This window comes from Chlorella variabilis, assembly GCF_000147415.1.
Source record: "Chlorella variabilis unplaced genomic scaffold CHLNCscaffold_1, whole genome shotgun sequence".
Lineage (NCBI taxonomy): Eukaryota > Viridiplantae > Chlorophyta > Trebouxiophyceae > Chlorellales > Chlorellaceae > Chlorella > Chlorella variabilis.
In genome coordinates this window covers 52868-66737 of record NW_005435087.1, presented here as the reverse complement: position 1 = coordinate 66737, position 13870 = coordinate 52868, and the positions used below count along the sequence as shown (strand labels likewise).

At 68.5% G+C, this 13870-nt stretch overlaps 4 protein-coding genes across 4 annotated transcripts in view; 3 read left to right on the top strand and 1 right to left on the bottom strand.

The window, feature by feature from the left end:
- Positions 1-476, top strand: part of CHLNCDRAFT_132885 (hypothetical protein) — a gene marked incomplete at both ends in the record, with an annotated part of 7284 nt that extends 6808 nt beyond the window's left edge. Inside the window, one exon of the mRNA XM_005851920.1 lies at positions 266-476. Within this exon, the coding sequence (XP_005851982.1) occupies positions 266-476 (211 nt within the window). The remainder of the gene's footprint in view (positions 1-265) is intronic.
- Positions 477-1566: 1090 nt separating this feature from the next.
- On the bottom strand, positions 1567-2010 carry CHLNCDRAFT_132884 (expressed protein; the record flags this gene model as incomplete). The annotated part of the gene is made up of 1 exon (XM_005851601.1): positions 1567-2010. The coding sequence occupies one exon, from the start codon at positions 2008-2010 to the stop codon at positions 1567-1569; it is 444 nt and encodes a 147-aa protein (XP_005851663.1).
- Positions 2011-5471: 3461 nt separating this feature from the next.
- Positions 5472-7044, top strand: CHLNCDRAFT_132881 (expressed protein; the record flags this gene model as incomplete). Its single annotated transcript, XM_005851919.1, has 4 exons — positions 5472-5603; positions 5714-5980; positions 6175-6612; positions 6910-7044. The coding sequence occupies 4 exons, from the start codon at positions 5472-5474 to the stop codon at positions 7042-7044; spliced, it is 972 nt and encodes a 323-aa protein (XP_005851981.1).
- Positions 7045-12565: 5521 nt separating this feature from the next.
- CHLNCDRAFT_49311 (hypothetical protein) lies at positions 12566-13335 on the top strand (the record flags this gene model as incomplete). Its single annotated transcript, XM_005851918.1, has 4 exons — positions 12566-12626; positions 12803-12890; positions 13004-13067; positions 13180-13335. The coding sequence occupies 4 exons, from the start codon at positions 12566-12568 to the stop codon at positions 13333-13335; spliced, it is 369 nt and encodes a 122-aa protein (XP_005851980.1).
- Positions 13336-13870: the final 535 nt, after the last annotated feature.

Here is a 13870-nt window from a genome sequence, read left to right as displayed (position 1 = left end):
CGATCAACTGATTTGTGTGCCTGTGATGCAGTGTATCAGTCCTTCAACGGCACAGGTGAGAGTGGCGGTTGGCAAGGGGCGGGTGGGACCCTTGCCAGTTGGGACCGACGGTGGCGCGGTGCAGGAGGCAGGGCCAGCCGGCACCTCCCTTGCCTGTGCACACAGCGCGCAGCAGCTGTGCATGGTGTGGGCTGTGGTGCGGCTCCTGCCTGCTGGCCCCGGGTTGCTCCCCGGCGTGTGCCCCCGCCAGCGCCCCCAACCGCAGGATGACCCACCTTGCCAGCGCCCCGCGCGCCTCCCCGTGTGCCTCTGCGGCCGCCCTGCCGCCGCCTGCTGCAGCCGACAGCGTGCAGAAAGGAGCCAAGAAGCTGGGCTCCAAGCTGGGGCTGAAGCGCGGCAGCAAGGACAAGGAGGCGAGGCGGGCGGCGCTGGGCGGCTCAGACACCTCCTCCCCGCTGCCCTCACCCTTAGAGTGACGCGGCGGCAGCCGCAGGCAGCGGGCCGGAGAGCGGCAGCGACCAGGCGCAGCAGGCAAACCTGCTGGAGGCGCGACGGCAGGCAGCACGTCTCGGCAGGCAGCCCCGCCAGGCTAGGGTAGTAGGTAGTTTGGAGGTGCAAAGGAGCGAGAGCGGCGTGCTGAGTTACATCATTACAAGACATCGAGTTCCGTTTGATTTGTGTTAGGCCTTTAAGCTCCAGTTCAAGATCTGAGCCCCAACAACAGAGCAGGAGCATCGAGCGGCTGGTACTGCCGCAGCATTGAGCCGCAGCATTGAGCGGGTTGAGCACGTCGGCAGGTGCTTCGGCGCCTCCGGGAGCGGCACCCTATTGCTGCTGCAATTGAGTTTAATGTGTCAATGTCAGTCAATAATTATAGCTCGGCCACCGAAGCAAGGCCTCGTCATAGCTCTGGCACCCATCTGTCGGCCGTGCCTGCCCGCCACACGGCGCGACACAGGCGCGCCCCGCCCCAGGGCTGAGCCGGTCGCATACTACGCAGTGCAGTACGCCCAACAGCAGCAAGTCCCTTCGTCCGCACACAAGTGCGCATGAAGAGCCGCATGGAAGTCCAACCCAGTAACACGCCCGTCGCTTTCCGCCGCAGCAGCAGCCGCTGCCCCTGGCAGCTGGCAGCTGCCTGCACGCTGCCTTGTGCTTGCGCCAGGCACCGCGGCTGAACGCCTCAGGGCAGCAGCACACATGGTTGCAAGCGGCGCACTTTTGTGAAGCCGCTCGCTGGCGCCGCTGCGTTGATGCATGCCACGCCGGCACACCGAAGCCTGGCCAACGCATGTGCCGCCTCCAGCTGCTCTGCGCTGCTGCACCGCGGTGGCGCACCTTTAACAACCTGCACACAAGCTGAGGAAGGCCGTGTGGCACACCAGCTGTGTGTGTTCAAAGCAGCTGGCAGTCCTGGAAGAGGGTGCTTCGCCTGCTGGGATCTGAGCGCTGTCAAGACCGCCCCTCCTGCCCCACACTGTCCACATGATCTCAAAGACTGACAGCTTTGCACACGCTACATGTGAGTCAAAGAAAAAAAGAAAAAAAGCAGGCACCCCAGAAAGCTCACTCAGCGCACCCCGCAGCCAGGATGAGCCCAACAATGGGCGGCGGCAGCGAGGTGCCCAGTTCCTTCTGGGCGCGGTGTAGCGCCAGCGCCGCAGTGCGCAGCCGCTGCACATATGGAGGTGGCAAGTGGCGCACCAGCTGGCGCGCCTGCTCAGGCGAGTGCGCCAAAGCAGCCGGCAGTACTCCGCACAGGCCGGGGCAGGGGGCTGGCACCAGCGCCCAATCCTGCCCAGACAGCGGCAGGCGGGCGATGACAAAGTCGGCATAGAGCGGCAGGGCGGCGGGGCCAGCAGCAGCCAGTGATGAGAGTATGGGCAGGGCTGGGCCTGCTGCCAAGAGGCAGCGCGCCGCATCCAGGCTTTGGAATTCGTTGTCCAGCAAATCATCATCGCTGTCACCAACGTCAGTCAGATTTGATAAGGCCAGCTGCAGCGGCGTCATGCCTGATGCGTCAACAGCCAGCGCTGCTCCGTGTGCTGCGGCCAGGAGCACTTTGCATGCCGCAGGGTGGGCTTCGGCTGCTGCCCAGTGGAGTGGAAGCCTGCTGTCGCTGTCCGCCGCTGTGGCTGTGGCTGGCGCAGCTGCCAGGAGCAGCTTGCATGCCGCGGCATGCCCCTCAAGGGCAGCCCAGTGGAGTGGAAGCCTGCCTCCAAAGTCAGCGTCGGTCACTGCGCCAGGCGCTGCTGCCACCAGCAGCTCGCAGGCTGCGGTGTGGCCTGCACGTGAAGCCAAGTGGAATGGAAGCCAGCCGTTACTGTCAACTGCTGTGGCCGTGCCTGGCGCCGCTGCCAGCAGCACCTCGCATGTTGCGCTGTGACCAAACATTGCTGCCAAGTGGAGTGGGAGCCTGCCGAAATTGTCAGCTGCTGTGGCCATGACTGGCGCCGCCGCTAGCAGCACCTCGCATGTTGCAATATGGCCTCCTTCTGCAGCACAGTGCAGCGGAAGCCTGCCGGCATCGTCAGCTGCTGTGGCCGTGGCCGGTGCCACTGCCAGCAGCAGCTCGCATGCCGCTGTGTGTCCCCTGGAAGCTGCCATGTGGAGTGGAAGCTTGCCGGCACTGTCTGCAGCCGTGGCCGCGGCATTGGCTGCTGCCGTGGCCGTGGGTGGGGCTGCAGTCAGCAGCATGCTGATGGCTGCGGTGTGTCCCGCCATGGCTGCGATATGCAGCGGAATGCGGCCCTTGCTGTCCAACGCTGTGCCTAACCCCGGATCTGTCACTAGGAGCAGCTGGATCGCTGGTGTGTGGCCCAGGAAGGCCGCCGCATGGAGCAGCGTCAGCGAGTCTGCCCAATCGTAAACTGAATCTCAGGGGAAGCATGGCAACGCGTGTGCGCACTGGCCAGGGCACTGCTGCATTGCAACAAGCAGGCGCCACGGTGCTCACCTTCAGGCGGGTTCAGCTGGAATGATGCACAGGCCTGCAGCTGCTGCACCACCTGGCAGAAGCTTGTGGAGCCCAGCTCGTGGTTTTCGATAGCACCCGGTTGAAACCTGCAACGCACACAGTAGATCAAGTGGGTGGTTCCAGGTTACTGAGGGTGCTGCATGTGGCGGTGCCGCTGACAAGAGGGTGAGCAGCCACTGTAGAGGCCCATCCTGACTTGCTCACCTGAGAGCAGCCCACGGCGGCGGCTGTCGCTGGCTGTACAGCTCGAGTGATTCAAAGCCCATCTGGCCATCAAGGGCCTCCTTCACTGCATGGTAGCACGGAGCAGGGCTGCTTGGAGCCGACCCAGCAGCCTCCTGTGCCGCTGCTTGCTTATCACACTGAGCGCAGGGCAAACACCCTGCCAACCCAGCCCAGCGCTCACTCACATGCCAGCACATCACACACCAGGCGAGCGGCCTCGGATGATAACAGGCCTTCCACCTCGTGCTGCTCGCCATTGTGCGGAAACAGGACCTGAGGCAAAGTGGGACGCGGCGGGCGGGCGGCGACGGTGAGAGGCGGGCGGCGCTGCCCCACCAAGGCGGCCCGGGTAGCCCGGCGGCCATCACCCACCTTGAACGTGCCTCCCCTGACGGCTTCGATGGCGCCCTTGGGCCCCGCGCTGCCGCCCGCGGGCATGTTTGCCTGGGCGAACGCTAGCCAAACGGTGTAGAGCCTGCCCCTGGCAGTGGACAGTGCGTGCTAGATGGCGCTGGTGCAGACGAAAGCAGTGGAGATCGGGGCAGGGCTGGCCCCCATCATGAGGCGCCGCCGCTGCGCGCGACGAGCCACCTGCTGGCGGCCTCATGTGCTCCCTGGACTTCCTGCCCGATGTTCCTGCCTCGGCGTGGCGTTCTTCTGCTCCGCTCCCTCTGCTGGGAGTCGTCTGGAGCGTGCAGCGTGCCCCTTCTCCTGAGAGAGAGAGAGAGAGAGAGAGAGAGAGAGAGAGAGAGTGCCCCTCCCTCCCGCGACTGATCGCCACCTCCACCCGCACAGCATGCCCGCCCAGGGCGCCTCCCAGGCCAGCCTGGCCGCTCAGGCGACCGCCGAGGGCAGTCTGCTGGCCGCCGCGCTGGCCAAGGTGCGTGCGCTGCCCGAGGCGGAGCGCCCCGCCGACGCCGACGCCTGGCTGCGGTGCGAGGAGCTGCAGGATGACTTCAAGCGCCTGCTGGCCGGCTGGCGCGGCTGGCCCGAAGACGGACGGTGCGAGGGCAGCGTCAGGGCGCTGTGCACGCTGTTTGCAGCCGTGGATGCGGCGCCGGCGGGGCTGGAGGTAGGTGGCAGGGTGGGAGGCAGGGCTTTGCTGCCGTGCATGGCTTCGCTCGCCTGCCGCCTGCACCCACTTGTTCTCCCCAAGCCCTCTGTCTCCTGCTGCCTGCAGGGTTTTTCCCCCGCCCAGGACCGCGACCGCTGGGACACGCGGCTGCTGGGCCCCGCTCTGCTGCCCTGCCCGGGCGGCGGGCGCAAGCGGCGGCGCAACGCCCAGCTGCACAGGCAGATTTGGGGCGCCGACCACATTCGGGACGCCGGCAGCAACGTTGACGGCGCACGCCCTCAGCCCGACGACTTGCTCAAGTGGATTGGCTACGGTGGGTGGTGGCTGCGCTGCTGGCTTGAGCTGGTGGCAGCCGCCTGCCCGCAACTGCCTCTGTGCTTGCCTCGCCCATCCCCTGCCTACCCATCTCCCCGCCCGCCTGCCTGCCTGCCTGCCTGCCTGCCTGCCTGCAGCCTACTATTGGTCCTTTGGGTCCAAGGCGCCGCTGGGTGGCAGGTTGGAGTATGAGGTCACGGTGCAGAGCTACGTGCTCATGTCCCAGTGCGGCCTCGCCCTCAAACAACACCCAGCAGGCGGTGGCGGCGCGGCTGCAGGAGCTGGGCAGCCCGCTGACGAGCGGGGCAGGCCTGCGCCGCCTGGCTGGGCTGCACATCGCCTGCGCTGTGGCGCCTGCTCTGTGTGTAAGGAGCGTGCCTGGCAGGCTCCCAGGCAGCGCCAGCCCTGCTGCCGCCGACGGAGTGGTGGGTGAGACGGAGCAAGAGTGCCCAGGGCTGCTCGTCCTCTGGCCGGCCTGCAGGCGGTCGGTTGCAGGAGACTCTGCAGTGGCCACGCCATGCCCAGGCGACCAATAGGGCTGCACAGCGAGCCTGCGGCCTCTGAGCACCTTAGGCGGGGGCGCGCTGGTGCTGGAAAGGCACTCGCAACAATGCATAAACCGATTAAGGACCGATGGAAGCAATCCACGGAACGAAACATGCACGTGAAGGCTTGGAAAACCCCACCCTGCTGTGTGCTGCGCTAGCGCTCGTCCCCTCGACCGCCTGCGGGCTGAGGCACACCCCACTTAGATCGCCTTCTCCCAGACACACCCAGCCCCGCGGGACACTGCGATCAGCGAGCTGCCAATCGCTGCCCTTGCCAAAGCTTGCCCCCTCCTCCCGACCTCCCGCGGCGCTGTGCCGCCCGGGGGCAGCCATGCGACCATGCACAGCGCTGTCGCTGGCCCTAGTGTGCCTGTGCGCCGCGGGTTTGGCGAGGGCTAGCACCCCAGCCCCCATTCACGCCTGGTCCTCAGGTTCATACCTCACCCCCTCCTCCGATCGCAAGGTGGGGAGCGCCGGGCGCGCTGCCGTGCCCCGCGCCGCTGGCGTCCTTCATAGGGCTCCCGCCCTCGCCGCCGCCCTACCTACCTCGCATTGCCTGCTCCGCCTCCGCAGGCCGTGCCCTCTGTGCAAGCCCTGGAGGAGCTGTTTGCCGGCGTGGCGGGCATGGCGGGCGGCGTCCCGGCCGCGCTGGCCGGCCTGCTGGACCCTCAGCAGCTTGCCCAGGAGCGGCCGGATGCGGTGGTGGTGGTGGCCAGTCAGGCCGAGGCCTGCTCCCCACAGGTCGCCGCACAGCTGGCCGAGCTGAGCGGCGCCGCCGCCTCGCACCTGCAGCTGCCCCACGCCATGCACGAGGTGCGCGAGCTGGCGGCGGGGCCGTGGGTGCCGTGTGGGCACAGCGGCGGCCTGCCGTCGCGGCCCCGCTGAGCGCGGCCCCTGTGGTGCCGCTCGCACGCTCTCGCGTACCGCAGGCGCACTGCGCGCTGCCCCGCTGCTGCCGCGGCAGCAGCTGCAGCCGGCCGTAAGCTCAGCTGCCCTCCTGCCCTCTGCCGCTGCCTGGGTCCCCCCCATTGCAGGGCTCAAGCCACCCCGTGTTTGCCGGCCTGCGCCGCTCGGCGCGGCGCATGCGCGTGCGCGTGCTGGGGCGCTGCGGCGCGTCCACAGCCGGCTCCGGCCCCGCCACCCCTGAGGCGCTGCGTGCGGAGCTGGAAAGCGCGGCGGGCGGGGAGCAGCCCACGGTGGTGGTGCTGTGCCCAGAGGAGGCGGCCGAGGCGGAGGCAGGCGGGCGCGACGTCGAGGCGGAGCTGCTGGCCGCCGCCTCCCGCCTTCTGGCTGAGCTGGCGCCCCGGCACCTGCTGGTGCACACCGCCCACGCCGCCTCCGCGGCGGCCTCCCAGGCCCGGCTGGAGCGGCGGCGGCAGCTGCTGGAGGCGCAGGCCGCGGTCGCCTCCTCCTCCTCCGCTGCCAACCGCACCGCCAACTACACCACCTGCGACGCCACCTGCCAGAAGCACGTGCGTGCCCTGCCTGCCGTCGCGCCGCCCCGCCTGGCTTGCCTGCCTGGCGTGGCTGCCTGGCGTGGCTGGCGGGGCGTGGGCCTGCTCCTGGCTGCTTGGCCTGGCTGAGCGGCCTGGCTGAGCGGCCGCGCGGGCGTTTTGCCGTGCCATGCTTGCTTGCCTCCTGCCTCTAGCTTGCCTGCCCGCCCCTCCAGCCCTCCAGCCTCCTCCAGCCCTGCTCCAACCCCCACCAGCCCTCCCCACCCTGGCCCCTCACGCCCCGCCCCTCCCCCATCCCCCTCCCTCTCGTGGCAGGTCATGTGGTTTGAGGGGCTGATTGTGCTGGTGGTGATCCTGCTGGCGCTGTGCGTCGGCTGCTCCTGCATGCACATGGTGGATGTGCCCACCCGCTTCGCGCAGCCCCTGGCCTCGCGCCAGCACAACGACTGAGGCGGGCCGCAAGGGCCAGGCGGGGCGTGGGCCCAGGCCGTGGCTGGCGAGGCGCGGGCCCGCACAGCCTCCGCCGCAGCTGCTCAAGCTGCCAGGCCGAGACCGGCTGCTAGGTGGAGAATGCGTGCGGTGTGGGCTGTACCAATCCATCCAATTGCCCCCTTTCCTTTGCTTGTTTGTTTCAGCTTTGCTCCGGGCAACTGATGCGCCGGCCTAGTGGCATTTCAACCAACATTGTGCAACCGTCCCCGCTGCAACAACGCAACCTAGCACGCAAGCCGCATGCGCAAGAGAGCCTGCCCGGGACGAGGGGAGGGCAGGCTCGGCACGTGGGTGGACACATGTTCGCTAGCGGCATACATCTCTTCAAGGAGTATGGAGGCAGCGGGCTTTGTCCAGCGCCGCACGCTGCTCCCGCTGCATACTACTTCCTTTCCTCCAGGAAACCTTCCAGGCAGCTTCCCAGCAGGGCGCTGCGAATGCCCCCAGGGGCTGGGCCTCCGCTCCTTCACACAGCGCCCGCGCGCTCCCCAGCCAGAGGCTCATACTCGTACACCGGAGGCGGGTGGGGGGCGGTGGCGCTGCGGCAGCGGAGGAGGGCAGCCCAGCGCAGCCATTTTTTAGGGTTTAGGGTCGCAGGCGGCTCGCAGGCGGCTCGGTGTGGGGCATGGGGACGGGCAAGGAGTGTGTGGCGATGATGCTGCTGGCTGCACACAAAGCTGCGGACGCGGCGGCAGCAGGAGGCAGCGCCCGCCCCCACCTGAGGCCCACGATGGCGGCCAGCAGCACCAGCAGCCAGTGGGCAAACAGGCCGGGCAGCATCCAGCGCGACTGCAGGGCAGGGGAGGGGAGCCGGCACCGAACACCATCAGCCGGGCGTGGCGAGGCGCCAGCGGGGCGCAGCAGCGCAGCAGCTACTGGGGCCCTGGCACCGGGGCCGCCAGGCTGCGGCAGGGGCAGCTCCTCAACCCTCCTGCTGCGCCTCTTCCAGCCACCTCCAAGCGCAGATCTAGACCGGCCGCCCCGGCAGCAGCCTCGGCGCTCGGCTCAAGCCCTACACCCTACACCCCTAAACTCTAAACCCTAATCGCCTGGATGCCGCCGTCCACCAGCAGGCTGCCCAGCTCCAGGATGTGGAACAGCGCCGCCACCAGCAGCCCCACGTTCAGCACCTTGGGCACGGTCTGGGGCAGGCGCCCCGCCAGCGCGCGCTCCTGCGGGCACGGGGGCAAGCGCCCAGGCACAGCGGCATGGGCAGGCGCGCTCACATACACACACACACACGCCCGCACGCTTTGCGAGCGGCTGATTTGTGGGCGGGCGGGCGCCTGGCAAGGGGCACAGCCTGGCTGTGCGGCAAGGGCACGCCCTGCCTGCTGCCAGCGGCCGTGGCAGGCGTTGCGAGGCCGCAACGCAACCAAGCAGGCAGACGTTGCAGCGGCAGTCAAACCAGCCGGGCAGGCAGGGGCCTCCCCAGACCCCCTCCCCCCTCCCCACCTGCAGGGTGTAGGTGATGGCGGGGAAGAGGAAGAAGAGGGCGGCGCCGATCCACTGCCACAGGAAGACGGCGGGCTTGCCGGTGTGGTAGCCAAAGGTCCACTTCAGGGTCAGCCTGGGCAGGGGCAGGGGCAGGGCAGGGAAGGGCGGGGCAAGGCAGGGCTGGGCAGGAGAGTGTGGCAGAGGAGGATGGCAGGAGTGTGCAGACTCAGCAGGGACAGGACCGGGCAGGGCGAGGTATGGCAGGCCAGGGCGAATGACTGCTTAAAAAATGGCAGCTGCAGTGCCACAGTCAGCTGGGCGGGAGCAGGTGAGCAGCAGCGGCGGCAGCCCGGCGGCGGGGCGCACTGCGGCAGCACGACGTAGGCCAGGCCGGCCAGCGTGAAGAGCACGGTGAGCAGGGCGTAGAGGAAGACGGAGACTGCAGGAGGTGTGAGGGGAGGGAGGGGCGGCAGGGGGCACACATCAGCTGCCGCAGAGAGGAGCGGGGTGGCTCGGAGTGGCTGGCGCCAATAGCCTGCCCGGCTGTGGGCGCAGCTGTGCTGGAGAGACATGGGAGCGGCACACGGTCGCCCGGGTGCGTTAGCAGCCTGCTGAGGGCACTGCCAGCCAGCGGGCTAGCTGGCGGCGGCGCCTCGCCCCAGCCGCAGCGCTCACACGTGACGCGGCGCGGCGCGAAGATGTTCCTCAGGCACGCGCTCAGCGACTGCGGGGTGGGATGCGTGGGGCGTGGCAGTGCATACACCGCACCGTCAAGCTTCCAGCAGTGCCATGATCAGCATTTGGCGAGCTCGACGCAGCTGGGCCAGCGAAGACCAGCCGGCAGTGCGCCGCCTGCCCAGCATGCCAGCTGGCGAGCTGCCTTGCCGTGCCGGCTGCCGGCCCCGCCCACCTCCATTTCGAAGATGAAGCCGCCCGAGAGCCCCAGGTGCACCGAGGGGACCAGCATGGTGGGTGCCATGATGAGGGCGCCTGCAGGCGGGTGGCAGTGGCAGGGAGGGGGAGGGGCAAGGGGCAGGGCGAGAGCAGGGTGGTAGACGCAGCGGAAGGACCGGCAGCACAGGCGGCGCGTGCTCTGCGGCATGCCACACGCGCACGATCGGCCCTCAGGGGCCGAGCCGGTTCATGTGCCAGGCCCGCTTGTCCAAACGAGCGGGCTGGGCGATCAGCTGCCGCTGCCGGCGCCGGAGGGCCCGCGGGAGGCGCAGGGGGCAGGCGCTGCCAGCAAGCGTGCCGCCCATGGCTGTGCTTGCAGGGACACCCACCGATGAGGAGGCCCCAGAGGGTGAGCGTCTTGATGAAGGCCACATGTACCAGGTGGAGCACCACCGCCAACACAGCAAACCACAGCAGGCCGTGCTGCGGGCGAGGGCGGGGCGAACGGGAGGGGACAGGTCAGCCAGCTGGTATGGCGTGTGTGGGCAAGCTTGCGGGGGGCAGCAGCGTGGGGGTGGGCGCGGCTGCCTTGCCTGCAGGCGCTGGATTCCGTAGTCGGCCAGCAGGCGGCGGTCGGCGCCGATCTGCGGCGCAGCGGGAGGCGGGGGAGGGAAGGCGGCAGGCGGGCACGTTGTCAGGTGGGGAGCGCAGTGTTGTGCTGAGTGCTGCCTGGCGATGGTGTTGCCCTGCTCCAAGACGCACCCCAGCCTCCCTGCCCTCAGGTTGAACCTGCAGTCCTGCACCACCCTCCCTGGGCGGTTTGCCAGCTGCCCTCAGCCACCCAGCCAGCAGGGCAGCCAGCCAGGCAGGCGGGCACTGGCCAGCCAGCTGGCACAGCCAGTCACACAGGCACAGCTGCAGGCAGGCATGCAGGCAGGCAGCAGGCAGCGCGCCAGGGAACGGCCCCACCTTGAGCGCGTAGCAGGTGATGGAGCCGGTGAAGAGGCAGGCGCCCAGGATGCGCCACAGCTCCTCGTACAGCACGTCTGCGGTGCATGCGGTATGGGCAGGGAGGGCGGCACAGCAGGGGGCGGTACAGCAGGGGGCGGTACAGCAGGGAGTGGTGCAAGGGTGGCGACGACCATTCGGGGCAGTACAGTGCGATGGAGCCGAGCGTCACACGGTGTTCCTGCCCCCAACTGGTGCAAACCGCAGCGGCCACACGCCACCCCTCCCACCGATGAACTCGTGCTTGTGGGGCAGGTGCATGTTGCGGAAGAACAGCTCGGTCACCTGTGGGGCAGGGCAGGCAGGCAGGGAGGGAGGGAGGGCAGGGTCGGCAAGGATGCAGGCGGGCAGGCACACCCGAGATGGCGGCAGGGTGGGCAGGCAGCAGCGCATGATGCGTGCAGGGCGTGGCGGCGGCCCCTACGCCTGTTACCACAGCTGCTGCCGCCGCTGCCTGCTGCCTGCCACCCCCACCAACCTTGTACGGCGCGATGATGAACAGGATGCCCGCCACCAGCTGGAGGGCGGCCAGGATGGAGTACATGGTGGAGGCGCCTGCGGTACAGGTGTGTGGGGGGTGCGGTACAGGTGTGTGTCCACTTCTGTGATTTGTCAGTGTGCGAGTGAGAGTGCGAGTGAGAGGGGGTGTGCATGTGGCAACAGTGTTTGGCGTGGCCGAGTGAGCGAGGAGTGTGGGGACGATGGGAGAGGGCAGCGGGAGCGGGGCAGGGGGCGGGGGAAGCCGGGCGGGCACCGCGGCGCCGGCTGGGGCCGCGGCCGGGCCCACGCGCGCGGGCGGCGCGGGCGGCGGCGCGGCGAGTCGAAGGCCCGCTGCTTCTGTCTCCTGTGCGGGCTCGCCGCCGCCTTCGCCACCTCCAGCACTAAGCGTTGAAGGTTGAACCTCCAGCACAGGCGATGTGTAGGCCACATTATGGCACTCCCTTGAAGCCCACCTGGGATGTGCAGGCCGCCGGCTATGGTGCGCCCCTCATACGCCTCCTCAGACTCTGGGCGTGGCAGGCCGCCCATGCCGGGCCCGCCGCCGCCGCCGCCCACGGCATAGCGCTCCGAGGCGGGCGGGTAGCTGGCTGGGGGTGCTGCGCCAGGGGTGGAGCGGGGCAGCGGCATGTGCAGGCTGGGTGGGGCCAGGGTGGGCGTGCCGGCAGGGGAGCAGAGCGGCGTGGGGTTGACGGGCGGTGAGCAAGGAGGGGGTCGCAGAGAGCGGCCGTGGCCTGCCTGCGACCGGCGCGGGGGGCGGAGCGCCCGCAGGCCGGGGCGGGGCAGGCACGGTCGCCTCTGCCGCCTCTGCCGCCGCCGTGCCTGGGGCGGGGGTGGCCATCTTGAGGCTCGTGGACTGCCCTCCTGCTGGCCTCTGGGCGGCTGGGGAGCGGTCCAAGGCTTGGGGAGCTCGGATTGGCGGGCCGAAGATGCCTATGCTCGCTTTCCAAGGCTTGGGAGCACGCTGGCTGTGGCCCACGCACGCTCGAGCAGCAGAATGGCAGGAGGCAGGGGCGGCGGAGTTTTGCTGGCGGGGAAGCCGGCCCCGTCAGCGGGTGGAAGAAAGCGTGGCAGACATGCCGCTTAAGCTGGGTCAGCTGTAGCAGACCCAATGCGCCTCTGTGTCTTATTGCTCCTGGCAAAGAGGTAGCGTGCCCGCCAGCCGACGTCTCGTCCCAGAGTCTGCGGCCGGTTCTTGCTGCCGGCGGCGCCGCCGCATGGTGCGCACGGCCTTGATTCCGCTGGGCATTAGTTGCGTCAGGTGCATATCCCGGGCAGTAGCTCAGTTCCAGCAGTCTCATAAGCTCGCCGACTGCCTGCTACACTGCCCGGATGCCAAACGTGCGGATGCTGCGCCGGTGGCGGGTGGCGGCTTGCCGCCGCCAGGGGGGTACTGCTGGCGCTGAGGTCCCTACCTCCCACGTAGCTCCCACCTCTGACGTGATACAAGCTCGCCGCTGCCTCTCAGGGTGCAGTTGGCATGAATGGCAGGCCAGGCCTAGATCTGTTCTCCGGGGTGCTGCTTGGAAGCTGCGTCAGTGCACTGCATGCCATGGGCCTCAAACGGGGCGCTCTCTCTTTCGTTTACTCAGTTCTACACGCGTTATTCTGATCTTTGAGTAACTGAGCGCGATCCGCTAGCATGAAGGCCTCCGCCACTGCTCTCGCCGCTCTCGCGGCGGTGCTGCTGGCGCTTGCAGGAGGTGAGTTGTCGCGTGCATGGTGCATCAGAGGCCGAGGAGCACGCAGGGGCGAGCGGGTTGCAGGATAGCCTGTCCATTGGGGTGCTGCACGTCTGCCGCCTCACAGATGCCGCAGCACTGTGGTGCGGCGCCATCCTTGTTTCCTGCCAACCAGCCGGTGCTTGGTGCCCCTGCAGGAGCCACCGCCTTGAATCTCAGCCTGAGGGCCTGCAGCACCGGCCCTGCCTCGCCGTGTGCCACATGCTCGGCGCGTAAACCAGACACGTGAGCCGGGCGGCGGTGGCTGGCGCCAGCTGCTGGCCCAGCTGCTCCTGCCTTGCCGTGGGCCCCTCCGCTGCCGCCCCCTATCCAGACTCCCCTCCCTTGGCCTGCTGCAGGTGCGTCAAGTGCAAGGACGGCTACTACCTGCCCCAGAGGAGCACACTCGGCAAATGCAAGGAGGTAAACGCTCCCAACAGCACCCGCGAAGCAGCCGGTGGCGACCGGCTGCGCCGCCACCTCAGGGGAAAGGCTTCCCCCTCAACCATCCTCCTTCCCGCGCCTCCCACTGCAGTGCCCCGAGTGGTGCACGCTTTGCAACAGTGCGGGATTCTGCCTCGGCTGCGCCGCCGGCCACCGCCTCCGCGGCGACGGCACCTGCGCGCCGGGCCGTGCCACCGGTTGCATGCCCAATGTGGGAGGCTGCGTGTCGTGCTGGGAGGACAAGTGAGTGGCCACAGACCTCTTCTGTCTGTTGCAAGGGAATGCTGCGCGGCTCAGCTTGCTTGCTTGCTTGCTTGTGTGGGCTTAAAGTCTGGTAAAGCAAGAACTAGCTTGCAACATAGACTCCCCGCCGAAACGGGACGGGAACCGGGCGAAAGCAGAGAAAGCAATAAAACAGGGGTGGAGCAAGGCGACATGCAACGCAAGCAGCTGACAGGGCACGCATCGAAACGTGTGTATGACTGGCAAAGTGGCATGGCGCATTGGGGAGAAACGCAACGGTACGGGAGCATGGGCTGGCCAAACGGCAGTGCGGAACGCTAGGTCACTAGAAAAGCAGGGAAAGGCGCACTATGTATGCAATGAGGGCAGCCCCGGCTCGGGGCCGTTGAATAAGCAGTGGGCGGGAGGGGGGAGGCCCCGGTGTGGGCGGGCCCCATCGAGGGGGGATGGGGCGCGCAAGCGGCCAGATGGGGCGGGGCGCGGGCGGCAGTGGAGTCCTGCGGCTGGGTGGGATATAGGGCAATGAGCGTTGAGCAGTG